General features: G+C 51.3%; 2 protein-coding genes across 3 annotated transcripts in view; one reads left to right on the top strand and one right to left on the bottom strand.

Annotated features, from left to right (window-relative positions):
* Tet3 (tet methylcytosine dioxygenase 3) overlaps window positions 1-7,646 on the top strand; it is a 95,396-nt gene extending 87,750 nt beyond the window's left edge. The window contains exons 9-11 of the mRNA XM_036180381.1: window positions 10-147; window positions 4,754-5,090; window positions 5,617-7,646. Of these exons, the coding sequence (XP_036036274.1) occupies window positions 10-147; window positions 4,754-5,090; window positions 5,617-7,391 (2,250 nt within the window). The 3' untranslated portion in view covers window positions 7,392-7,646. The remainder of the gene's footprint in view (window positions 1-9; window positions 148-4,753; window positions 5,091-5,616) is intronic.
* A 177-nt stretch (window positions 7,647-7,823) lies between these two features.
* On the bottom strand, window positions 7,824-26,956 carry Bola3 (bolA family member 3). Of its 2 annotated transcripts, none has more exons than XM_036180383.1 (4): window positions 26,698-26,956; window positions 24,941-25,064; window positions 23,262-23,350; window positions 7,824-9,201 (listed from the first exon to the last, which is right to left on the bottom strand). In XM_036180383.1, the coding sequence occupies exons 1-4, from the start codon at window positions 26,749-26,751 to the stop codon at window positions 9,163-9,165; spliced, it is 306 nt and encodes a 101-aa protein (XP_036036276.1). In that variant the 5' UTR covers window positions 26,752-26,956; the 3' UTR covers window positions 7,824-9,162. The 2 variants fall into 2 exon arrangements, with proteins under 2 accessions (XP_036036276.1, XP_036036275.1); XM_036180382.1 differs by lacking the exon at window positions 7,824-9,201 and adding an exon at window positions 18,923-19,182 and having other exon boundaries at window positions 26,698-26,950.
* Between the last annotated feature and the right edge of the window lie 470 nt (window positions 26,957-27,426).

Below are 27,426 nucleotides of genomic sequence, written 5' to 3'. Positions count from 1 at the left end.
TTCACGCAGGTGACCAATGAGGAAGTGGCGATCGACTGCCGCCTTGGGCTGAAGGAAGGGCGGCCCTTCTCAGGGGTCACAGCCTGCATGGACTTCTGTGCCCACGCCCACAAGGACCAACACAACCTCTACAATGGGTGCACTGTGGTAAGGAAGCCTGGGTCCAGTGGAGGAAGACCACTGTGGTTTTGCTCGTTATAGGGAGGGATGTAGAACTGGGTTCTCAGAGCCCGGGGGAATGTTGGCTGGATGGCCTGCTTCCGCCCCTCAGAGAAAACCCTCACAGCAGCAGGTGGACCAGTGATAGATGTGTGAGTAACCAGAGCCTGTGTGTGCACTTACTGAGCAGTAGAGTAACTAAGAGATAAGATTGGATACGAAACACGAAAGAGTCTTCCTTGAGATGCCTGCTAAGCTGCATGGGTTGTGTATAGAGCAGGCAAGAGAGGATTTGGAGAGTGAGTAGATCTCCAGAGGCGTGAGTGTGCTGGAGAAGAGGGCACTCAGGGCTGACTGAGGTGGAGACCCCCTCGAGAGAAGGGTGCTGGGGCTATGCTCGCTTTTTAACTGGGCTGCGGAGATTGGGGAGGCTGGAGAGAAGGCTGGGGCCCAGACCTGAAGTGCTAGAGAGGGCAGGTCCTCTGGATAAAGAGCTGGAAGTTGGGGACACTGGGGAGCAGAAGGAGCAAAGCATCAGGCAGTCACCTGACCTCCCAGCTCCTGTGGTCTTTACTAAGATTAATGATTAATAGCAAACTTTCTAAAAATTTTCATGTCTTAAAATTTGCATATGTGTGCAAGCAAGCGGGTCTGCACATGTGGGCAGCTGGGTATGCACATGCATGTGAGTGCATGAAGGCCAGAAGGCAGCCTGTGCTGTTCCTCAGGAGCTGTCTGCCTGCCTTTGGGGGTTTTAATGTTATTTTTAAGTCAAAGTTTGATACCTGGAGCTGGGCGATTAGGCTAGGTTGGATGGCCAGTAAGATGAGATCCACTTTGGCTTGGCTTTTTAGTGTGGGTCCTGGAGATTGAACTCAGGTCTTCCAGTTTGCAATAGCTTTATGCACTGAGCCATCTGCCTCATCCCTTCATCATAAAAACTTAGAGTTGGGACTTGGAGAGATGGCTCAGCAGTTAAGAGAACTTGCTACTCTTCAGTTTTTCTCAGCAAACCATTTCAAGTGGTTCACAGCCACCTGTAACTCCAGTTTCAGAGAATCTGATGCCCTCTTCAGGCCTCTGTGACACACACACACCATACATCACAGGGACGGACGGACGGACGGACGGACGGACACACACACACACACACACACACACACACACACACACACAAACAAATAAATAAGAAAAACAAGTTGCCAGATCATAGTGGCACACGTCCTTAATCCCAGCACTCAGGAGGCAGAGGCAGGCCAATCTGAGTTCGAGGCCAGCCTAGTCTATAGAATGAGTTCCAGGACAGCCAGGACTACACCCTGCCTTGAAAAACCAAAACAAACTTGTCTGAAATCTTGTAGAGATAACCACAGCCAGCATTTGATGGCCATCCCTTAGGACACTGTATCAGACAATGGCCATGTACAGCTATATAAAACTCCACCTACATGGGGTCACAGCATGTCTACCAGCTGTCCCATGGCATGCTCTTCTTAACTAGTGGTAGTAAATGTGTTCAAGCTTCATGTGTAGCTCTGATATCAGCTATTTAACCAGTCCCCCACAGATGGCCAGTTGGTGATTGCACACAGTTCTCATCCGTATGCTCACATGAGGAGGCCCTGCCGCTCTGCGCAGAAATGGTTTCTTCTGGAGGCCCTGGTGTGCAGACAGTGACAGTCGCAAGCTTTTAGTATTTGCTCTGCTTCTGCAACACTGGATCCTGTCAGTCTCTGTAGTATCCCCTGCTTCAGTGAGGTGTGCCTCTTACACACTGACGAGGCTGACGTCTCTGTAGTATCCCCATGTTTCAGTGAGGTGTGCCTCTTACACACTGAGGCTGACGTCTCTGTAGTATCCCCATGCTTCAGTGAGGTGTGCCTCTTACACACTGAGGCTGACGTCTCTGTAGTATCCCCCTGCTTCAGTGAGGTGCGCCTCTTACACACTGACAAGGCTGAACGTCTTTCCCTGTTTCTCCTCCCCTTTTAATCTCATCTATGAGGATGTCCCCTGTATGTCCTCTGCTTCCTTTTTAATAACAATTGTGGTGTCTGGCATTTGTCAGGTTTCTTAGTTGTGTTGGGGATAGAGGCAGTTCCTGGCGTTCCTCACTCTTTGTTGTATTTGACCTTTGCTCTGTTGTTTGCCACGTGGGGTGTAAGAAGGGAAGGCACAAGGTGGAGGGCAGAAGTCAGGTCAGTAGAGACAATCTGAAGACTCTGGGAAGGGCCAAGCTGGGGAGAGTGCCACCAAAGGAGGCCGTGAACAGAGAACAGTCGTGAGTCAACCCCAAGATAGTGAAAAGCCTCTGTTTGGTACATAAAGCAACACAATGCAAATGGAAAGAGCAATACAAAATGGACAACTCAAGTGATCTTTGACTAAAGAAAGCTGGTCCAGAATAGCAGTGGTATATTGTGTGGAAGCGTGTGTGGGTGGGCATACATGGCACAAGTCAGCAGTGGTGTGTTGTGTGGAAGCGTGTGTAGGTGGGCATACATGGCACAAGTCAGCAGTGGTATGTTGTATGGAAGCGTGTGGGGGGGCATACATGCCATAGGTCAGCAGTGGTATGTTGTGTGGAAGCATGTAGGTGGGCATACATGCCACAGGTCAACAGTGGTATGTTGTGTGGAAGCGTGTGTGGGTGGGCATACATGTCACAGGTCAGCAGTAGTATGTTGTGTGGGAGCATGTGTGGGTGGGCATACATGCCACAGGTCAGACATCTGCATGGTTGTTGGATTGCTCATCGTGGCTAATGGTGCATAATGCCAACTGAGGCAGACTCTATGGTCAAGGAAGATAGCCTGAATATATAAAGATGACTTTATAAATTATAAAAATGGAGTAGTATTTTTTTAAATAGGCAGAAGGCACAAAACTGACAGAAAAAAAGGAAGATGGATTTGTGTTGAAAGCTATTAAACACACCAGAGGGACTGAGGTTGATGAAGAATGTTACAGGATGCACCTGCTAGGTCAGGAGGTGCAGAGAATTGAGAGACACTGGAGTCTGCATAGTGCTTCAGCAGGAAGGGATGGGCAAGACAGGTACCACTGAGTAAGTCCAGGAGGGCATTTGCAGCTTCAGCGTGCCCCAGTCTGGAGAGGAGATGGTCTCCATATGCACTGGAGGTGCTTTGGGACAGGATGAGATTTGACCTGCTATAAATCAATTAATTAGTGACAGATCAAACATTCATATAACAAAGGTGTATTTTCAGATTCCTTTGCTGCTTTTGGGAGTTAACTGGCTCTGACAGGGGCAGTCTCTCTGGATCATAGCCCTAAATGCCACAACCAGAACACAGGAAACAAGAAGATACAAGATTAGACTGCAAACAAAGTTGGGGTTAGGGGGGGGACAAGCCTTGTTGAGCAATAGAAGCCAACAAGAAGATATGTTTTAATAACAGCTGAAGTATTTTCAAAGAAATGAATGACAGAGATTGAACCACAGTCTGGTATGAGGACAGCTGAAGGGCAGCCTGGCAGTAGGTGGCAGGCTGTCTCAGAGCATGTATTTCACAGCACATGCCTGTAATCCCAGCACTCAGGAGGCAGAAACAGGAAGAGTAAGGCCAGCCTGTTCTGTATAACGAATTCAAGGCCAGCTAGGGCCACAGTGTGAAATCTTGTCTAAAAACAGAGAGGCCAAACATGATGCTGCATACCTTTAGTGCCAATGCTTGGAAAAGGCAGAGGCCAGTGGATTTCTCTTGAGTTCCAGGTCAGCCTAGTGTACATAGTAAGTTCTAGGCCAGCCAGGGCTACGTGGTAAGGCCCTGTCTCAAAAAAATTAAAAAAGTAAATTAGAAAATTCATGTGCAAGAAATATTTGTAAAGGCAATGGTGGATCATGCCTTTAATTCCAGCACTCAGACAGAGCCAGGCGGATCTCTCTGAGTTCGAGGCCAGCTTGGTCTACAAAGCTACACAGAGAAACCCTGTCTTGAAAGACAAAAAAGACAAAAAAGAAAAGAAAAATATTTGTACTATATTCAAAAAATGTTTTAAAAAACTATGCATAATATCCTATTTAGTTACCCAAAAGTATATGTGTGTATGCATGCATAATTAATGCTTACTTTTTTTTTTCCTTCGGGACAGGATTTCTCTGTATAGCAGCCCTGGCTGTCCTAGAACACCTTTGTAGACCAGGCTGGCTTTGAACTCACTGCCTCTGCCTCCCGAGTGCTGGGATTAAAGGCATGCACCACCACCGCCTGGCCTGAGGTTATTTTTAATAAAAAGAAAGATTACCTTCGAAGCAAAGGCTGTGAGTGGTCAGGATTTAAGGGAGAAGGTTATTGATGTGGCATAGTGCAGCAGCAATGGGCTACAGGCAGAGCAGGCGCCCTGGCCCCAGGTCAGCCACACTGGGGCATCAGAGCTAATGTTACTGAGCCTCAGAAAGCTGCCTCCCAGGCTCTGCAGTGTTAGTGTTTAGAACCTTAGTGCTTGGGAGAGTGTGATGGGACTAGATGGCTGGTGGTAGGACTGTGTGGAGGTCACATATTTGGAAGCTCAGGCTGCTCTCTCCAAGCATGGACTCCAGTCCCACATCTTCTCTCCCTGTGTGGGGCAGGTCTGCACCTTGACCAAGGAAGACAATCGCTGCGTGGGCCAGGTCCCCGAGGATGAGCAGCTGCATGTGCTACCCCTGTACAAGATGGCCAGCACGGATGAGTTTGGCAGTGAGGAGAATCAGAATGCCAAGGTGAGCAGCGGGGCCATCCAGGTGCTCACTGCCTTCCCTAGAGAGGTCCGGCGTCTGCCTGAGCCTGCCAAGTCCTGCCGCCAGCGGCAGCTAGAAGCCAGGAAGGCAGCCGCCGAGAAGAAGAAGCTGCAGAAGGAGAAGCTGAGCACACCGGAGAAGATCAAGCAGGAGGCCTTGGAGTTGGCTGGCGTCACCACCGACCCGGGTAAGCAAAGGGGTACTACTAACTGGACAGGTGTGGGCCCTGTCCTCAAGAGGTGTCACCCCCCCACCACCACCTCACGTCACACTGGCCTCTTAGCAGAAAGGCATCCTGTGAAGCGCCTGGACAGCATTCGGCTTCTCCAGTGTGCTCTCAGTGTGTCTGGGGAGAAGACCATTATTTCAGATAGAAAGTGGGCTGAGTGTCTGAGCGCCCATTCCTCCTTGGCAACAGTCCTTGCTGTGCCCCTAAGCCCACACTTGGGAAGTCGAGCTTCAGTTGAAACTAAGGCACTTTCTGGGGCCAGACAGAAGCATGATCAGAGAGGACATGGCCTCTCCACATGCTCTCTCTTCACCTTGGGGTCTTTGGGGAAGTGGGGCGGGGGGAGACACTGCATCCATCCTGACTCTTCAGAGAAAACACTTCTCAGGCAAGGAAGGCGGTTCTGTCCCCTGTCCTCCGCACTTAGACCTTGCCAGGCTGTAGTGTCTGCCTCCTTTTCCACCTTGCCCTCTGCCTTCCCCAGGCCTGTCTCTGAAGGGTGCATTGTCACAGCAAAGCCTGAAGCCCTCCCTCAAGGTGGAGCCACAGAACCACCTCAACTCCTTCAAGTACAGCGGTAACGCCGTGGTGGAGAGCTACTCGGTGCTAGGCAGCTGCCGGCCCTCCGACCCGTACAGCATGAGCAGTGTGTATTCCTATCACTCTCGCTATGACGGCCTGGCCTCCGTCAATGGCTTCCACTCCAAGTACACCCTGCCCTCCTTCGGCTACTATGGCTTTCCATCTAGCAACCCTGTCTTCCCCTCCCAGTTCCTGGGTCCCAGTACCTGGGGACACGGGGGCAGTGGAGGCAGTTTTGAGAAGAAGCCAGACCTCCATGCTCTACACAACAGCCTGAACCCGGCCTACGGCGGTGCTGAGTTTGCCGAGCTGCCAGGCCAGGCTGTGTCCACAGACACCCACCACCCCACCCCTCACCACCAGCAGCCTGCTTACCCAGGCCCCAAGGAATATCTGCTACCCAAGGTCCCCCAGCTCCACCCGGCATCCCGGGACCCCTCTCCCTATGCTCAGAGCTCCAGTTGCTACAACAGACCCATCAAGCAAGAGCCCATAGACCCTCTGACCCAGGCTGAGTCTGTGCCCAGAGACTCTGGTAAGATGGGCAGAACACCCTTGCCCGAGGCATCTCAGAACGGGGGACCCAGTCACCTATGGGGACAGTACTCAGGAGGCCCAAGCATGTCCCCCAAGAGGACTAACAGTGTAAGTGGTAACTGGGGAGTGTTCCCTTCTGGTGAAAGCCCCACAATCGTTCCAGACAAGCTCAATTCTTTTGGGGCCAGCTGTCTGACCCCGTCACACTTCCCAGATAGCCAATGGGGACTGTTTGCTGGTGAAGGTCAGCAGTCCACCCCCCATCCTGGGGGACGGCTTCGAGGCAAGCCATGGAGCCCCTGCAAGTTTGGAAACAACAGCACCCCGGCCTTGACTGGTTCCAGCCTGACTGAGAAGCCATGGGGGGTTGGATCAGGGGATTTCAACTCTGCCCTGAAAGGTGGTCCTGGGTTCCAAGACAAGTTGTGGAATCCTGTGAAAGTGGAGGAAGGAAGGATTCCCACGCCGGGGGCCAGCCAGCTGGATCAAGCCTGGCAGGCCTTTGGCATGCCCCTGGGCTCCAGTGAGAAGCTGTTTGGGGCCCTCAAGTCAGAGGAGAAGCTGTGGGATCCCTTCAGCCTGGAGGAGGGGACAGCCGAGGAGCCCCCCAGCAAGGGGGTGAAGGAAGAGAAGAGTGGCCCAGGAGTGGAAGAGGAAGAGGAGGAGCTGTGGTCAGACAGCGAACACAACTTCCTGGATGAGAACATTGGTGGAGTGGCGGTGGCCCCCGCCCACTGCTCCATCCTCATCGAGTGTGCCCGGCGAGAGCTGCATGCCACCACACCACTCAAGAAACCCAACCGCTGCCACCCCACCCGCATCTCGCTGGTCTTCTACCAGCACAAGAACCTCAACCAGCCCAACCACGGGCTGGCGCTCTGGGAGGCCAAGATGAAGCAGCTGGCGGAGCGGGCGCGGCAGCGGCAGGAGGAGGCCGCCCGCCTGGGCCTGGGCCCGCAGGAGGCCAGGCTCTATGGGAAGAAGCGCAAATGGGGGGGTGCTATGGTGCCTGAGCCCCAGCACAAAGAGAAGAAGGCTGTCCCCACCCGGCAGGCGCTGGCCATGCCCACAGACTCGGCGGTCACCGTGTCCTCTTACGCCTACACAAAGGTCACTGGCCCCTACAGCCGCTGGATCTAGGTGCCGGGAGCCAGCGTACCTCAGCGTCGGGCCCGGCCCGAGCTGCCTCTGGTGCTTTTGCCCTCATGCCCGGGGGCGGGTTGGGGGTGCAGAAGTCTCTCTATATCTACATATATGGATATGCCTATCATATATATGTATTTATGGTCCAAACCTCAGAACTGACCCGCCTTCCTCTCCTACTTCCCCAGCACTTTGAAGAAGAAACTGCGGCTGTCGGGTGATTTTTTGTTTTGTTTTTTTGTTTGTTTTTTGTTTTTTGTTTTTTTTTTTTTGGTGATCTTAATATTTATATCTCCACATCGTTTGATTTCCCCTCCCCCCCTTGTTTTGAGGGGCTTTTATTTTCTCTTTGTTTTTAAATTTTTATCCTTGTATATCACAATAATGGAAAGTTTATAGTGTCCTTTCACAAAGGAGCGTAGTTTTAAATTCCATTTAAAATGTGTATTTATTGGGTTTTTTAAAAGCAACAATAGAAATGGTTACAGATGGGCAGGAACGGCAGTCGGTGCTTCCTGCTGGGTGAGCCTAGCCTCCTGGGAGCTGTAGGTTCTCCCAGCCATCTGCCCCCCACAACCAAGGTTAGCACGTAGCCCTGGTCTATCCCTCCTTCCCACGGGCCGGGGAGCCTTTGGGACCACCCCGTTCCCCTCTGTGGAATGGGAGAAGCTGTAGACATCTGGGGGCCCGGCCTGGAGATGCTGGTGTTAGATATCCCCGAAACCAGGTTGGAAGTAGACAGCTTCAAGCTTGCTAGTCTCCACACTGAAAACTCTCTGTCCGTTATTTATCAAGTCATATGGCGTCCTGGTTCGCTAGGCAGCACCTCACGCTGGAGCAGGAGCGAGAGGCTCCTTAGGAGCCCTTCCCATCTCTTTGATAAAGCCAGTGAGTACTGGGCTGAAGGAAGCTTAGTGGCATTTTTTTAAAAAAATCGCCCCAAAGTTTGTCGATAATGAAAAAGGGCTACTGTATCTTTGAAAACAAGAAGTTGAACCCAAGCTGTGAAGAGCCGGCGTGCTGTGCGGTGCGGTGCTGTGCTGTGTGGTGCTGGAGCCTGGTGCTGTAGTATTGTGCTGGGACTTTTCTGACTCAGGGCAGGTGGCATCCTGCCAGAGCTCAGCCAGCCAGTGTGACGGCAGGCCACTCATCATCCTTATTCCTGGATCTTCACAAGGGACAATGGTGCAGTCCTCCAGCCCTCACAGGGCATGGCCTACACTTCATTTTAAAGTGCAAGGGTCGGGCGTTTTCAACAGGTTGCTAATGCTTTCCTCCTTTGAGGGGGCCAGTTCTCCATTGGATCTCTTTCCTCCCCCACCTCCCATGTAACACACCCATTCTGAAACCCTGGTGCATTCATTTAGATCTTTGAAAGGAGAGTGTTGGTGCTTTTAATTTCTGTGACATTGTCAAGAGAGGTTGGGCCTGACAGGTGGAAGCGGCGCTGGTCTGCAGCGTGTCAGAGTTCACCGAGTGTTCATTTGCCGATGCTGTGAGCCATGTTATCCAGCTGCTCGTGTGGATGTGTGTGGTGGTGGTGGGCGGGGGCTTCATCAGGACACACACAGAGTAGCAGCCAGTCCCTGAGACAGCAGTTACCAAGTCGTTCTAGCCAGGTGTGGTCTTCATAAACTGAGCGTAGCAATCCCATGACAATGCTGAAGGCAAGTCCGAGTCCCCAAGCTTTGTGGTGCCTTGTGCCAGAGCTGAGAGCCGAGCGGCTGGGTGTTGACTGTAGCCCTTCGGAAGCACTGGCAGGGAGTGGCTAAAAGGTGTCCTGAGCATTTTTGTGGTCTGGTTTTAACTGTAAATAGCAAAAAGATTTTTTTAAGCACTTTTGCCTAGATTTAAACAGCAACTTGAAGAGAATAAAAAGTACATTTTAACATGTAATTGTGGGAGAAACTGTAAATAGTAGCTGAATATTTAATGTGCTTTGTCAACCCACCTTTACCATATTCTGTAAAGTTGCAATTATTTTACAGGACAGAAAAATGAAATATTATTGCTTTTGAAATAAATACCCAAGAGCTTATCAGGATTTAGAATTACTCAGAATTCAGATTTATAGGAAAGCCTCTGACCTTCTGTTTGACGAGCTAAGGAGTCGGAGGCTTTAAGGCGCATGCTAATTTTCTAGTTTTGAGGGAAACTGGGTCCTTTAAACGCTATTTTGCTTAATTGCATCGGCGCTTTTCTGCAGGTCTTATCGGACTCCGTGCTTAGGTAGATGCGGGGGTGCCTTGAAAAACCTTCATTTTAGATCATCGTAAATATGATATTTTACAAAGCATTTGGAGAATGTGACCGTGTATGCGGCCCATGGAAGCCCCAGGTTGGCTGTTAGCTTGCAAGGTCCCAAGTGTGACCCAGGTGAGTCTGCTGTTGGCAGTGTGTGGATCTCTGACGTGTATTCAGTATGCTCCAACCCTCCTCACCCTTTGGTAGCAAAGCCATTAGCTGAATGGAGAAAGCAGTACAAGCTAGAAAGCATGTGACGTCCATCCCCCAAGCCTGCACAGCCTTGGTTCATAAGCTCTCCCAGGCCAGGAAACAGGCTGCTGTGAGGTGAGGCGAGGCAAGAGGCGTTCTGTGTTGGCCTTTCGGGTCCTAGCGAGCGCTGTTCCAGGGCTCAGTGCTGTGGCCGTGCTGTGCTTGAGCCCATGCTGATGTTCACACACTACATGTATAACCTACCTCAAATCTGTCATTGAAATGAGCATGCTTTAGACGCGTATCTAAGACGTAACTATGCACAGTTCTGTACCCCCCACCCCTTGCTGCTGAAGGCTTCTTAAAGAGAAAATCAAAATTTTTATTTTTTACTGGCACTATCATTTTTTAAGTCCTGAAGATGATTGACAAGACATTTTTATCATGAGAAGAAAAAAATAAAGCCATTGCAACTCAAGAACCTGACAGCATGAGCAAGTTTAGGAGTCCCATGATAGCAAGGGAGGTGACGGCCCTGGGGTCCGCTCCCAGTGTGCCTGTCCATGGCCACAGTCCACATGCAGTGCAAGCGTTTGGTGCCCCCTCCGCCCCTCACCCCTGCTTTGTTCTGTTTCAGTCTCCCTGCCTGATGTGTGCGAGAGGACTTGGGAAGCTCTATCCCGAGAGATTTTCTTTTAGAATAAAAATCGTTTTGCAGCAGGTTCTCATAAAATAACTGGTGCTAGCTGAAGAAACCACCTGTCGGTAGCTCCACCGAGGGTGTCACGTGGGTTAGAGGGCTCAATTTGGGGTCTGGTTTTTAGCAGGGCCTAGCGCCCGACCCCTGGCCCTCCTGGGTGCTGCTTTGCCGATTCGCTGAGGTGGCCCTGGTGCATATGGGAAGGGATTGTGCCTTCTCTGGTCCTCCCACCTGCTCTTGGGGAAGCAGTTTGCAGAGCTAGGGGTTCGAGTGCTAACGGGAAAAACAGGTAGCTGAGCTCTTGCCACTTTGCAGTTGATGGCGGTGGGTGTGTGAGGGTGGTTGACAGTAGCTGAAAACGCAGTGTCACAGAGCGAGGGGACTGCCTTGGCGGCCTCCTGATGTCCAAGCAAGGCCAAGCTGGTGGAAAACTGATATATCCCTGACGTGCCTCAACCAGTCTCCTTCCCTTTGTTACTGAAGTGTGTTTTCTGGACTTGGAAGCATTTTTATGAATTGAAATAGTCTAATAAATGGTGCTATGGTGTTTCAATGTGACTGTCCCTGATCTTGTCTCCCTGAGGTGCTATCAACGTTCGAAACCACAACCAACCAAAAACTAGGTGGGCTCTGTCTCTCAGCTTTTCTTTCCTTATCTTTTGGTGCTGTCTTTGTAGACCTGTTGACCGTGCTGTGTCTGCTCGGAGCAGTGTTCTGGCTTGGGGTTTGTTTTTGTTTGTTTTTTAGTTTTAGTTTTGTTTTGTTCCCCTTGGTGGCCAAAGCTAGGCGCACGGAGAAGGCAGCTTGCTCCTTCAAGGACATCAGTGGCCTGCCTGGCTGGGTAGGCACTGTGGGTTTGTGCTATCTTCTCAGGCCATATTAGAAAGGGGGAGGTGGCTTTTAGGAAGGAGAGTCAGGGCCCCTGCCTCTTCTAGTGTGGCAGGTATTCTCCTGTGGCCCAGGGTGCTAACCCCAGAGGGACAGGCTGCGGTCCAGGGGGAGTGTCTTCGCCTGGCCCCGGCAGGGACGGGATGGGCAAGCCTTGGTTCTTGCCGCTCACTGGTAGCTCCTGGTGCTGAGACTAAAGGCAGGTGCTTCCTTGTCCCTCCATCCCACCAAGGCCGCTTTTAGTTGGTGCTAAACTTCTCCTTGCGTCCACATAAGCTGATGTAACTTCTAAGAACTCGACAGGAAGCTCCATTTTTACATCATTCACTGTCACAATTTTTTTTTAAATACCTCAAAAACAGGACATTGTGACAACTTAGATTCCATGAGGGTATGATACCTGAAGGCTGTCCATTGGATGATGCCCTTGACCTTGACACAGCCGGGGTCATTTTCTCTGCTCATTCTTCAGCAGTTAAATGGCAGAGTGCCCAAAGGAAGGAGTGTGGTTGGATCTTCTTCATTCTCTTAAGTTTTGCTTTTAATAAAATGTGAATCTCCTTTGCCCATCTCATCGAGCTTTCTGTCTGGTGGCTGTCATTTGAAAACTACCACACCTGGTTTTATCTGCTGTCCCTACCAGGCAAACTTCACCACATACCGTGGACCAAAATAACACATTGAAGGTGCGTACCCCAACCCGGGCCCGCAGCCCCACTTCCACCAATCTGCATGGTTGCTCTTGAGAGCGCTGCCTAGGAGGGCAGAGCAATAGGCTTTGCATCTGAGAGGGACTGGTGCCGCCGAAGCCGTCTCTGGGCTGTGTGCCTGTGGATCAGTGAGCTGTTTGACCTGCTCCTCATTTGCTTTTGTTCTGCTATCAGGGACACTTTCTGTAGGTATCACACGTTCATGCTCTCCTCGCTCTGACCGCCCACCCTTCAGGGGGAACCCTCACTCTTCATATGGGGACTTCAGATACTAATTGGCTCATCTGGACATCCCAAATTTTCTTGATTCCAATGCAGGTTTGTTGTTTTTTTCTTTTGAGAGGGGGAAGACGGACAGGAGTGATGTCATTCTTTTCTTGTGTTTAAAGAAGCAAGGACTGGCTGTCTCAGCATACTAACGCTTTAGACTTGATCCTGGAACCCCTGTAGCTTTTGGATATGTTTTCTTTCTTATCTCTTTGAATTCCTGTTTGGTTACCTGGCTTCCAATGGAGGTGAACTTAACAACCATACTTGAATATTCCGTCTTGACTTTGTAAACTGTGGCTACTTGAAATGAAGTTTATCTGGGGTTGATGGGTGAATGGTAGGTTTTTGCAATGTCTCAAGGCAATAGGATGTGTATTATTAAACTGTAGATATCTTAGTACAGGAAATTTATGCTGATAATTTTATTTTGTATAATTTTTACCTTTTTGTTAATATTTTCCTTCCACTTTATTGGTTTGCCCTCCTTCTCCTTCCCTTCTCCCCCAGTGTTTCAGTAAATTTAATTTAGGGTGCCTAGAAATTGCAAGTATGTATCCTTTTTTGATTTGTATTTTATTATAATTTACACAAACAACTGGGTTTGTGAACTGTATTACTCCTGGCATCTTTAAAATATTGTGGGTGTTTTAATAAATTTTATATTTATTTTTTGCACTCAAATTCTGTGTGAGCTCCTTTTTTCCCCCCTCACCTCAAACCAGAACTAAATTGTGACATGAAAGGTACCCTGTAGTTTCACCCTTCTTTATATATGATAGACACCCAAATAAAGCCTGCCTCAGCAGGTGATCTGCTGTCACCCTGCCTGGGCCTGTCATCTGAGGAGATGGAGTTCACAGACATGGCTGGCAGATGTAGATCAGGTCTCCAGGGTGGCCCTTGTCAGCTCCTCTCTGCTTGGTCCCCTCTTCTAGCCAGTTTGGAACTCAGCTGTCTGCACTTGAAGACAGCTGCTAAGAACTGCTACATCCTGGTGGGCTCTGATGGCTCTGACACCGGAAAGGAGTGAGGTGCAAAGCTGAACCCCAGGTCGTGCTGTCCCTGGGAGAAATGGGCATGTCTGGCAGTGGCTGGGTTTGAGGGAAACTGAGCTGAGAGAGAAGGATCAATGGACAGGAAGCTAACCTGTTCTCTCCCATTTGCTCTGCCTGAAATGTCCCACCAAGCAGATCGAGCAGCAGAAATGAGCCACCCAGCGAACCAGAGCTCAGTGAGTTTTTAAATATTTATTTATTTATTTATTTGGTTTTTTCAAGACAGGGTTTCTCTGTAGCTTTGGAGCCTGTCCTGGACTAGCTCTGTGGACCAGGCTGGCCTCAAACTCACAGAAATCCACCTGCCTCTGCCTCCCGAGTGCTGGGATTACAGGCGTGAGCTAAGGCTCAGTGATTTTTGTTTTGGACTTTTGCAGAGGAACCTTCTAGAAATGCCTTGAAACACTGTCCAAGGTCCTATATATGTCTCTGCACCATATGCTCGGTACCCTCAGAGGACAGAAGAGGGTGTTGGGTCCCCTAGGACTGGAGTTACAGGTGGCTGTGAGCCACCATGAGCATGCTGGGAATTAGACCCATGTCCTCTGGAAGAGCAGCCAGTGCTTTGAACCACTGATCCATCTCCACAGCGCTCCCCCACACCACCTTTTTTTGGTTTTGCTTTTCTGCCTCCCAATAGCATTTGAAGTTTGGCGAAGTGTCTCATTTAATCCATCCTCCTGGTCTAGCCTGATCTTCATTTTGTCATCACCCTTATCAAGTCACACTACCTGGTCAGTAGCCTTAGCAAAAGTTCTGCTGGTGGGACTGGAGAGATGGGCCAGCAGTTAAGGACACTTGCTATTCATTCAGGGAACCCCAGTTCAGTTCCTAGCCCCACATCGGGCATCATACAACTGTCTAACTCTAGCTCTGAAAGATCTAGTGTCCTCTTCTGGTGCCTGTGGATATCTACACACACACACACACACACACACACACACACACACCACATACACACACACACACACACTACACACACACCACATACACACACACACACACACCACCCATACACACACACACACACACCACATACACACACACACCACATACACACACACACACACACACACACACCACATACACACACACACACACCACATACACACACACACCACATACACACACACACACACACACACCACATACACACACACACCACATACACACACACACCACACACACCACATACACGCACACACACACACACACACACACCACACATACACACACACACACACACCACACACATACACACCCCACACACACACACACACATACACACACACACCACACACACCACACATACACACACACACACACATACACCACACATACACACACACACACTCACACACTCTCTCTTTCTCTCTCTCCCTCCCTCCCTCCCTCTCTCCTGTTCTTCTGCAAGCAACAGCTCTGAGGGTTTAGAGATGTTCTGACCTATGGGTGTAGCTATCATCAGGAGTCATTTTAGTACTAGATCTATTTAGCAGAATAACAATATTAGGTTCTCTCCCCTAGGCCTATGACCTATCTAGCTACAGGTTTTTGGCTCTTGTTAGCAATGCCAGGCATGGGTTCTGTCTAATGGACTGGCCCTGAGAGCCCATCAGAAAGCGGTTGGCTACTCCCGTAATCTTCTTCCCACTGAGGCACCAGTGTGTATTTTGCCAGGCGAGTCGTTACAGTCGCTAGGAGGGTTCACAGCTGGGTGAGTAACTTTTCTCCTTCAAGGGCATTCCTAGTAGCACTGTGAAAGCCAGCCGGCTAGAATGAAGCTTCCCGGTGAGTACAGTTTGCTTTTTCCATATTGGGTGGTTCAGGTATGTGGTGTCTTAACATTAGGTGCTACATGGTAACCAAGCGTATAGACGTAATTGCCTATAATGCTTGGCGGCCTATGGGACCCCATTGGCCAACAACATAAAAAAAAAAAAAAAAATGCAACCGGTCTACATACAGAGAATAAGAAACTGGTCGAGGGCTGTCCTGGAATGGAATGTATGTAACAGATGCACGCACATCAACGATCCTTGTGGAAGAGAGGTGGGAAGTCTGTATGAGCCAGAGGTAGTGGGTAACTCCAAGGGAATGGTGTTTTCCAGACACGGGAGAACAGTTGTGCACAGAACTCAATGGCAGTTGTGACAGCATACACGAGACCTGTATGCTCTCAAGCCAGACCAAAATCCCAGCATGGAAATGGGGGAGTTGGCACAAGATCCCACCACTCTGAGGAGCTTTGGCATTTGATAGCTGCCGGGAGTGAGTCGGGTTTCTTTAAGGACCTGGCCGCACTCCCAAGGGTAGCAGATGGGCAACACACACTGGACTTGATGGGAAGAAAACACACACCCGGGTGGGTAGGGAAGTGAGGGTGGAGAGGGTGGACATAGCAGGCGTTGGGGGAGGGCAGGGAACATGAAGTTCTTAAAGAACTGGTACAATTTTATCTGAGAAGTCTTGCTGCTGGCCCTGCAGGCTGCTTAACCCTGAAGTACTCCGCAAAGATGAGACCTTCAGCATCCCAGAGGAGACCAGAAGAGGTGTCCGACCGTCACAACCGGTGGTGTGCCTGTCAGCACCTCCAGAACACCAGATAAGACAAGGAGACTTTCATCCAGCTCCAGATCTGCCTAGCCCCTTCTCTCCACCTCCAGCAGTCTGTGCAGACATGCCCATTTTCCGCCACTGCAAAGTCCTGCCCTAGCCCAAGGAGTGCCCCCTCCATGCCACCTTATTCGATCAGCAAGCCTGCCCCTGTGCAGGCACCAAGAGCTCAGGACACAGTCTCTCCTGTTTGAGACAGGCCTTGTAACCTGTCCACCCCACTTCTTCTGACACCCCACAATGGAGAGCTAGGATGGGTCCGAGGTGGGTTTTGTCAACTACCCTCCTTTATCCAGAGTCAAGCCCAAAGCAGCCAATGGGAACAGGAGGACCAGAGGCAGAATCAGGACCCAGGGCAGACTTCCCTGCTCTCCTCAGGCCACCGCTACCCCGGTGTCACCCTCTCTTGGTTTGTGCCATGTGCCTGGTGGCTCACCCCACCCCGCCTCTGCAGCTTCTCTCAGGTCCGCTTAGGCCCAGTTCTGTCTGTCCCATGCTCTGTCACACTTGTGTAGGTAGAGGTGACTTGGGCTTCAATTTGTGCATCATTTACTCATCTGTGCTCTTGTTTCTCCAAAGAACCATCTTCCGGCAGGCCAGGGAACCTGGTCCTCACCAACTTCTCTGAAGGACTACACCGCCTCCCACACACACACACAAGCCTGGGGTCCATGGCTGGTAGCCTTCAATGTCTCAGGAGCCTGTAGTCTTCTGATCACCCCAAGAGAATCACTTCACAATTCAGCCTATACCAGACATGGGCAACTCTCCGCCTGTGGGCCACATGCATCCCTAAATGTGACCCGAAGTCATGGATTTAAATCATGACAGGCTTTTTGAAATGCTCCCCCCCCCTTTATTATATTTGTGGCGGGCAGGCAGGGGGAGGGAGGACTGGGAGAGATGTGTGCCATGGTGAGTGTGTAAAGGTTAGAGGCCCACTTCCAGTTTTCCTCTCCCACCCTGTGGGTTGTGGGGATCCAGCTCAGGTCTTGGACCATCAGGCTTGGTGGCCAGCTAGCACCTGCTCCAGCTGAGAGCAATTTTCTTATGACCCAGCTGCATGGTTCTCAAGTGTGAAGTTTATAGATCACAGCATGCGTTTGCCATGTCCAAACAGTGGACACCCTGCAGGCCTTCCCTCCGAGACCCTTTAGCTGCCTGGCCTCAAGTGTGACTGCCAGTACAAAGGTTGTGCAAAGTCCTGCCTTACCCTGGTCTCCCTCATGACTCTGCATGTGCTCCATGGCTATGTACCAGAGCTGAAGCTGTAAGTGCCTCAAAACCAAAGTTGACTTCACATTGCCAAACTTCCCAGTCACACCCTAATACCAAATCCGGACCCCACCCCCTGGGTGTCCTCCAGCTGTCCTCCCTTGTTACAGTTAGCCCACATTAGGTGCTGGCACTGGCTGTGGACTAACTCAGACTAACACAGGCCCCGTCACTCACAGACACCTTGTCCCCATGGGCAGGGGTGTGCTAGAAGAGGACCACAGCCCTCCAAAGCTGGGGCCCTGACAGTTTTTCACACTTTGGTCTAAATTTGGAAAGATAAAGGTTGTTTGTTTGTTTGTTAGTTTGTTAAGATTTATTTATTATGTATACAGTGTTCTGTCTGCATGTGTCCCTGCAGGCCAGAAGAGGGCACCACCAGATCTCATTACAGATGGTTGTGAGCCACCATGTGGTTGCTGGGAATTGAACTCGGGACCTCTGGAAGAGCAGCCAGTGCTCTTAACCTCTGAGCCATCTCTCCAGCCTGTGAGGATAACTTCTTATGTGCCAGTCACAGGTCAGATGCCCAGAACACATCTAGACTCGGCTGGAAAGTGCTTGTCCCCAAGCCTGAGTTCTGTCCCCAGTGCCCCCAGCAGAAGGAAGAATCAACGTGTGTCACTTTTCTCTGACCTCCATAAGTGAGCTGTGGCACCATGTGAGTGCAACACACTAAGACTTCTCAGAGCTATTGCCAGGTGTGGAGGCACATGTCTTTAATCCCATCACTTCAGGGAGCAGAGGCAGATGAATCTCTGAGTTTAAGGCTAGCCTGGTGTACATAGTAAGTTCCAGAAGAGCCAGGGCTTTAGAGAGACCCTGTCTCAAGAAAAAGCTATTTGCTGGGGATGTGGGGGCTGGGCAGGCAGGCAGAAGCCACACTGAAGGGGCTGATGAATCCTGCAGAGACCCCTATGTTTGCAGCAGGCAATGACCGTCCTTTTAGGAACCAGTCAGAATTCAGAGCAAAGGTACGGAGTTGACCACTGAATCTGAAAGAGCACTGGTGAGCCAGCTTCTGGAAACACAAGAATAAAGCAGGTCCTGGGGCTGGGGGTCAATCAGCCTGCAGCCTCTGCTCTCCACCCTGGATCCAGAGATACGCTGGAGACCCTGACTCAGCTCCACTGGAATTTCCACGCACAACACCAGGGTGAGCATGTGTGGCTGGCAAGGTTGGCTGAAAGCGCAGATCCTGGCACACTCACCTCCTACCAGATGCAGAGGCTGGGGACCTTCAAACTCCAGGCTAGGCATGCCAGTCCTCAGCTCCTCTCCTGGGCATGACAAACTAGGGGTTCCTCGACATTCTTGAAGAAGTAGGGAAGGGAAAAGTTCTTAAATACTTCTTCATAGAACCAAAGAATCTGGGGTCAGGTGTGGTGACACGCCTTTCATCCAAGCAATAGGGAGGCAGAGGCAGGCACATCTGTTAGTTCAAGCTAGCCTGGTCTAAATAGTTCCAGGCCAGCCAGAGCCCTGTCTCAAACAAAAGCAACCAAAACCCAGCCGCCTCTATTCTGTGTCCGGTAGCAGGAGGAACCATGAAGAGAGGGGCCTGAAGCATGACTCGCCTGTGGTGAGCAGCAGGTATCTGTGGTCTTTAATTAACCTCTAAATAGATAACATATCTCCTATAATTATCATACATAAATGTCTATGAACAAAAAAATAGATACATTTTTTTGGCAGGGATTTTCCTGGAAGACAGCTGTGCTCGAAGTGCACTTGAGGTTTCAAGCATCAGCAGTCACGCAGCTGGGGCGCCGTCAGCACTTGGGGACAGAGGTAAATATCCGCAGGCCGTGCATCCCCTTGATCTCTTCTTTCAGTGCCTGAGGAAGAGGTGTCACCGTCAGCTCTTGTCTGTACATGGCTACAGAGTGTTCTACACAGTTTGTACATGCTTTGTTTAAGCAATTTTTCCTTCAAAATATTTTTTTGCCTGTGTTTGTGTGCATGCTTGCATGTGTGTACATGTGCATGTGTGTACATGTGCATGTGTGTGTCCACATGACTGGGGTCCTGAGGTTGACACTGGGTATCTTCCTTGACCGCTCTGCACTTCACATATCCAGGCGAAGTGGAACCTGCTGTTTTGGCCAGTCAACTAGCCAGCTTACTCCAGAAATCCCCTGCTTTTGTCTTCCAGACTCTGAGATCGCCCAGGACCGATATTAATGGTGAGTGTGGTCACAGTGTGGGCTCTGGGAATCCACACTCAGGTCCTCACACTGACACACAAGCCCTTTACCCTCTAAGCCTTTCCCCAGCTCCCTTTATAATTTTTTTGTTTGAGGCAAGGACTCACTATACAGCTCTGGCTGGCCTGGAACTTGCTATTGTAGACCACGGTCCTCCAATGCAGAGTGTTGGGGTTAGAGGTAGGCACCACCACACACCAGCTCCCTTTACAGTTGTTTTTATTCAGTAATATTTAAGTTTGTAGCCAGGCAGTAGCAGCACATGGCTTTAATCCCAGCACGCAGGAGGCAGAGGCAGGTGGATTTCTGTGAGTTCAGGACCAGCTTAAGCCTGGTCTACAGAGCAAGTTCCAGGACAGCCAAGGCTACACAGAGAAACCCTGCCTGGAGAAAACAACAAAAAACCCACCTCTGTTTGCTCTGGTGCTACACACATACAGCCCAGTCACCCGGGTAAGGCAGGGTGGTAACTGGAGCTCAGGAGTTCAAGTGCAGCCCAGCAATATAAGAAGACCCTGAACCTACAGCTCGCTCGCTCTCGCGCGCTCTCTCTCTCTCTCTCTCTCTCTCTCTCTCTCTCTCTCACACACACACACACACACACACACACCACACACACACACTCACACACACACTCACTCACTCACTCACACACACAGACACACACACACACACACACACTCACTCACACACACACTCTCACACACACTCTCCCTCTTTCTCTCTCACCGACAGCACACAGACAGACACCCCTACCTGGGTTGTGGAGTTAAAACAACACTGAGTACCCGTGGCCCAAAGTCGGCAAATAACTGGCCAACTCTGTATTCAATAGAGACTTCAACTCTGCAAACAGAAAGGACCTTGGAAAAGCCTCATCACAGGCCCAGGATGCCCCCTAGTGGCTATCTCTGTCTCTGCAGCTGGGCTAGTTGTAGCGAGGTGGCCCAGTCAGACCTTCAGGTAACAGGTTTTGGATTCTGGACACTTTGAGGCTTTGCATCTTTGTGGTGTGCACATTTCCACTCCCCAACACCTCCCCACCCCGACCTCTGTGAAGCCTCCCAAGGCTCCTCATCATACATCAGTGTCACCTGTTACCTGCTACAGCCACAGAGGAATCACTGACATTACTTTAGGGTCAAGGAAACTGAGGCTCTGGTGGAGGGGGTGGGACCTGACTAAAGTACCCTGAGTGTGGGGGCAGGAGGATCAGTCACGGGGCTGCAGGTCATGTACTGTGTTCCGTCCCCAGTGCTTTAGCAACACATAAGAATAGAGCAGTTCAAGGTTGGCCTCGGTCACATAGTGAGTTCAAGGCCAGCCTGGACTATGACACAGTGCTTTAAAAAAACAAAAACAAAAACAGGCGGTGGTGGCGCACACCTTTAATCCCAGCATTCGGGAGGCAGAGGCAGGCGGATCTCTGAATTCAAAGCCAACCTGGTCTACAGAGGGAGCTCCAGAGCAGCCAGGGCTACACAGAGAAACCCTGTCTTGTCTTAAAAAAAAATAAAATAAAAATCTGCAGCTTGGATAAGCATGTGTGACCATGGCTGTGCACACAGTGTTACACTGGGTGTTGGGGACATCGAGGAAGAAGTTAGGGATGATGACGAAGAACAGAGCAAAAAAAACAACTCCAGGCCAGCAACAGTGTCACTGCGAGGGGCAGGAAGAAGGCTCATCAGGTAAGAGCACTTGCTAAGCAAGCTTGACAGTTTGAATTTGATCCCCAGAACCTATGTAGGCCAGATGTGGCACACATCTGTAATCCTGGCATTCCTACAGCGATATTGGAGGGGAAACAGGAGAACTGTCTGGAAGCTAGCCTAGAGCACACACATTTAAGGAGGGCTGACCATGTGTTCTCAGGCTGTGTGGGCTCAGGGGAGCTGAATAACTTAACTCGGAATCACAACCTAGAAAGTAGCAACTGGAGCCGCAGGCCAAGGGATGCGTGCAGGTTAATAGCACCCAGGAGTCCAGTCACACCAGGCAACATCTGTGTTTGAGAGAAAAACCCAAGTCCCACAGGAAAACCCAACAGGCTGTGGGGAGGGCCCCCAGCCAGGTCTTCCCTGACCTAGCTACCTGCTCTCTAAGCCTAGAGACCCCACACAGCTGACCGGAATCTCGAGGGGTTCCGGCTGCTGCCCATCACAGCCTGCCTCTCAAACGACCAGCTTGCCATAGCCAAGGGACATGAGAACGCCAAACGGCTGACACGTCAGAGGTACACATCTCCAGGGCACAAGTCAGAATCAGCAGCAGCCAGAAGGAGTTGTTGGAGGGTAGGTGAGATGGCCCAATGGGTAAAGATGCTTAGCAAGCCTGACTACCTAAGTTCAAATCCTGAGGACCCACATAGTGGAAGGCAAAATCTGCTCTAACTACATCTGCTGCAGCCTGTGTACCCCACCCCTAAAAGTAATGTAGAATACACAATTTAAAAAAGAGGGAGTCAGAAAGTGGAGGGACTTTGGGGCCCAGCCAGGAGGATGGGAAGCAGTGTTGGACTTGGATGCAGAAGGGAACCTAGGCCAGAGGTCCCATCAGGGCCAAGTTCCAGATGAGAAAGGCCAACAGGCAACAGCCAGCTGGGAAGGTGACGGCTGAGGGAGGGAAGGCCTTCCAATGACTGTAAGGATGTGTGGACTCAAAGGGATGGATGGCCAGAACTCTGCTTTTCCAAAACTAAGCCAGCTGAGAGCACAGACCTCTGAGTGTGACACCAGACGCAGATGTCCCCGGGGTGACTTTGGTGACAAAGGCCCGGGGTCAGGGCTGGAATAGGTTCCAATTGAGGAACACACACCAGGATCTACAGAAACATGTCATTTAGCACTGTCTGTGCTTACAGAGTATGTCAGTATGTGACAGCAGAAAACAGAGTGGGCCTGCAGAGTGGAGCGCGTCTATAACCCTGCCCAGGAGGCGGTGGTTAGAGGTCACGAGCCCAAATGAGTCAGCATCACATGGACACCCGTCCTGAAAATCCCTAACAAGGGCTGAGGCTATACTGCAGTTGGCAGAGCACTTGCCTAGCGCATACGAAGCCCTGGGTTCCACTCTCAGCACCTTGTACACTGGGCGTGGTGTGCACACCTAGAAACCCAGCATCTTGGAAGTCAAAAAGATCAGAAGTTCAAAGTCACCCTCAGCTGTACAGTAAGTTTGAAACCCGTGAGACCTAGTCTTTAAAAATACCTAAACGAGGCTGGGGGTACAGCTCAGTAGGTAGAGCTCTCACTGGGAGTGCCGAGTTTGGTCCCCAGACCTCATAAGCCAGGCATGGTGATACACAACCCAGCACTTGGAAGGTGGAGGCAAGAACAATCAGAAGCACAAGACCGTCCTCACCTACATAATGAGTTTGGGGCTAGCCTGGGCTTCGTGAGACCCTCTTTAAAATCTTAACAAAAGCCCAAACTAAAGAAACAGTAAACATTGTTAGTATCAGAAAAGAAGTTGAAAGATAACTATTGGGCGGCTTATTTTCAGTTTTGAGTGAATTTACATTTGCTCCAAATCTCAACCTAGTGACTCTCTGATTTTTATTATTTCCAGGGTCTAAAGTCCTGTGGTCCTGACACATTCTAATGGCTGCCTTGCTCTCTCCGGGGACCAACAGTGCTAGCCACCATGCCCTCTGCTGTGCCCTCAGCTGCTGAAGGCCAGAGGGAAAAGGACCGTCAGCAGCCACTGACCTGATTGACCATCTGGTGCTGCTGGACAGTCCTCTTCTCTTTAAATTCTTCTGACTCAATTTTAATCTCGTACATCGCCCCGCAGCCTCCTGAAACAAAGTCAAAGGCATTTCGGTTACAACAGATGGTAGCAGATTCACGCGTCCTCAAACACCAGACAGTCCCAGAAAGGAGTGTGTCCTGACGGCATCCTGCTAACAGGTGTAGGTAAGATCACAGTTTCCGATCTGACCATTCGCTCCTGGCAGGCAGCCTTGACCCAAATGTTCTCTCCCGTTTGCAAGGTGCCTCTGCTCCCAACTGTCAAGTGTCATCAGGAAAGAGGAGGCCCAAGGCCTGGGAAGCACTGGGAGGTAGAACATTCTCTCTTAGTAAGCCACAGGAGATGGTGGGAAGGTCAATTTCAGTATCCCACCTTCCACAGACCTGTTAAAAAGAACAGACTTAGCCTAAGTTTTCATCCAATCGCATGTGTAGTCCCGCCAATGATTGTTGATAGTGACCGTCAACTTGACAGAATCTAGTATCACTTAGGAGACAAACCTCTGGGCATGTCTGTGAGGAAGTTTCTAGATTGGGATAACTCACCCCTAAACTGGACTGAAGGAAAACAGCTGGGCACCAGCATCTATTCCCCCCCACACACCCCCCCTTCCTGACTGGACACAATGTAACCAACCCCTTCGAGCTTAGGCAACCATGCTTTCCCACCACAAAGATGCCCTCGGAGCCCTCAGTGACATGAAATAAAACACTCTTTTTTTTTTTTTTTTTTTTTAAAGTCAGGGTCTCACGCTGTCAGACCTCAAATTCTCCACATAGTCAAAGATGACCTTGAACTTCAAGCCAGCACAGCATACTCACTCAATTTTATATGTTTCTGGGAATCAAACCTGGGCTTTTGTACATGCTAGGCAAGCACTCTACTAACCAAGCTACATCCCCAGTCCAATAAAAGATGTTTCTGAATGCTCTCCCAACCCAGGCACCTGTGCTTTGGGGGAAGTCAGGGTGCCGTCCCTGCAGGCCATTGCAGAGCTGGCTCCTATCTGGCTGCCTGCACCTGTGTCCCTCTCTGGGTGTGTCTTGATAAGGCCCCCATCTTTCCTCTACTTCTAGCGCAGAAGCTGCACCTCCGGCCTGGCCTTGACCAACAACAGCCAGCCAGACATTCTGAGGGGCAGAGGTGGCCTGAGGAGAGCAGGGCCAGCCTGGGCTTAGAAAGTCTGCCCTGGGTCCCGATTCTGCCTCTGGTCCTCCTGTTCCCATTGGCTGCTTTGGGCTTGACTCTGGATAAAGGAGGGTAGTTGACAAAACCCACCTTGGACCCATCCTAGCTCTCCATTGTGGGGTGTCAGAAGAAGTGGGGTGGACAGGTTACAAGGTCTGTCTCAAACATGAGAGACTGTGTCCTGAGCTCTTGGTGCCTGCACAGGGGCAGGCTTGCTAGTCGACAAGAGGGACCTCCTCTGAGCAGGGCTAGTTCTCAGCCAGGCCTTTGTCTTGGTGGTTTCCCTCGATGTTTCTAAGTCCCTATCTCCATCTGGCCCAAAGCAACACACACGGAGAAGTCACTGAGGCACATCCCCTCCTCCCAGACTTGTGGCTTCAGCTTCTCCCCAGGCAAAAACTCAAAAACCTCAGCAAGGTTCCACGGAGAAGCTGAGAGAAAGCCTCACCTGAGATGTCCGTGACTTTGATAGCTGTGGCTCGGGGAAACTTTTCTTTGAGAATCTGGGTCACCTTGAGCTCCCCCTCAGTCTGGGAGGCAAACATCCGGTGTATACAGTGCAGCACAGGGAGCTGTGACAACAAAGAGGTCTGTTGAGGTCTGTGGAACTGTGAGGCGGTGCAGCCTTGTCTCTGCTGGGAGTTGCTGGTGCTGAAGAGGTACCACCCAGTCACTCCTCAGTCTCACTGAAGGTCCAGGGCAGGGTGCTATTCAAGACTTTCAGGGTTGGATCCTGGGTCTCCGCAGTATGTTTGTGTGTAGGCAGCTCCCCAAGTGTGCATGGGCATTGGGGGTCAGAGGACAAGCCCAGCTCTCTTTCTCAGGGACGTCACTCTGGTTTTTGAGACGGAGTCTCTCACTGGCTTGGAGTTCATCAAGTAGGCTGGGCTGGCAGGCAAGCCCCAGGGATCCACCTATCTCACCCCCCACCCCACCCCCAGCAGTGGGGGGGGGGGTGTGCCCCCACACCTGGCTTTTGTTTTTAAAGTTCTACTTTAAATTATGTGTGTGTGTAAGAGTTTGTGCGCATGAATGCAGTGCCTTCCAAGGCTAGATGAGGGCATCAGATCCCTGGAGCTGGAGTTACAGGCAGTTGTGAGCTGACTGACGAGAAGTCTGGAAACTGAACTGGGCTCCTCTGCAAAGGCAGTGAGCACTCTTAACCACCATCTCCCGTGGGTCCTGGGGGTTGAACTCAGCTCACCCCTGTGAGCGCTTTACCATCTGAGCCCGCCCCTCTACAGCCGCATTCCAGAGCTGACCCTAAGGCAGGCCCTCTGAAGCAAGAGTGAGCAAGAGAAACATGGCTGCTGGACACAGGCCAAGAAGCCTAAGAGATGGCTGACATGCGGGCCAGATGAAAGATCTGGTCAGATGGTCTGTGTGCTGCACACAGGGACAAAACCAAGGCCGTGTGCCTGGGTGCAACGGCAAGGTTTGGGGGCGGAAGTGCTCCAGAGACTGCACCACAGGGGCCACAGGGCAGATGGCAGGCAGACTGTGAAATCACCGAGAGGCACAGCAGCTAACACTGCAGAGCCCTCAGGAGCCTGTCATCTCAGCACACCCATCCTGTCAACAGACTGACAAAATCCCAGAGGACAGTCCTGTGGGCAACACAATTCCTCAGCACGGGAGGCAGATTCCAGACCAGCAGGCAAGTGAGGAGAAACAGATGGGTGAGATAAAGCCAAAGATGAGTCTGAAAGGGAGAGGCAGCCCAGGCACCGTGGCTTACGACTTTATTCCAGGAGTCAGGAGGAATGTCACAAGTTCTAAGCTAGCCAGGGCTATAATGCCAGACCCGGTCTCAACCAACAGGAGGGTGGGAGGATTAGGAGAGCTGGGCTCCCACTCCAGGCTGCAGGCCATGGAGGGTCAAGGTCAGAGGCCTGCTCTGTGTGCAACTGCAGGGCGCAGGCTCATCCGGAGTGCCCCGCACCAACGCCTGGCCTCGGGGCTACAACACCTGTTTTCGTCTACGGAAGGCAGCGTTCCTTTCCCAGATTCGCTATACGGTGCCGGTTTATGGGACTGCTCCCGACCCACCTGAGCCAGGTACCCAGCACACCCAGATTCAGAGAGGTCAGGAGAGAATGAATGAGAGCAGGGAAGGGCCCCAGCCTTGCTCCCGCGTCCTCAGCCAGACAACAGCCGCCCGAAGCCCCCGCCCCCCGCAGCTCCGCCCGAGCCCCGCCGGCTCACCCCGTAGCTCCCGCGGAGCAGAGGCGCAGCGGACGCCGGGCCCCATGCCGCCATGCCCGGCGACGCAGCCCGCAGCCCGAGGTCACAGTGCAGCCGGAAAGACACCGGCACTCGGTTCGGAGCCGCCACCCTGGGCGAGCCCGCCCCCTGCTGCTCGGAGGCCGCGGCCGCCCCGCGGGAGCCACCCGGAACCCGCAGGCCTGGGCCGACCCTCCATCCCGCCAGGTCGGCTTCCTTCCACTGCAGGATTCCTTCTCCTCCCCCGCCGCCTGCAGTCGCCCACTTAGGCAGCGAGAACCCCGGATGCTCGGGACAGGCTTCCCTCCCTCCCTCCCTCCCGACATCCCAGTCGGTGCTCTGGGGGAACTGGCTTCTTTGCAGAAAGGAGTTCCGGTGAAATTCTCGGCAATGGGAGTCTTCTCAGATTTGCGGTTTAGAAAGAGCACTCTGGCTCCTGTGACTGTGAGGAAGGGGGTTCTTTGTGAGGGGCTGAACTGGAGAGGGCAGACTGCTGCAGAGGCCAGATGAGCGATGAACTAAACCGTGGGGATGAGATGTGGCAGGGGTGTTAGATGAGGGGTGGGAGATGGAAATTTGTTTTGGATTTCCCCAAATTCCAGGGGACACATCCCCTTACGGGCCTAGGATGAAACCTGTAATCCCAGGGCTGTTTTGTGTTCAGCCAAGGCTAAGTAGTGAGTTGGGCTATGGAGATCCTGCCTTAGCCGG

The sequence above is a fragment of the Onychomys torridus genome, chromosome 3 (assembly GCF_903995425.1).
Source record: "Onychomys torridus chromosome 3, mOncTor1.1, whole genome shotgun sequence".
In the NCBI taxonomy this organism is placed as follows: Eukaryota; Metazoa; Chordata; class Mammalia; order Rodentia; family Cricetidae; genus Onychomys; species Onychomys torridus.
The sequence above is the reverse complement of the archived record's forward strand: the minus strand, read 5'-3'. Positions and strand labels throughout refer to the sequence as shown.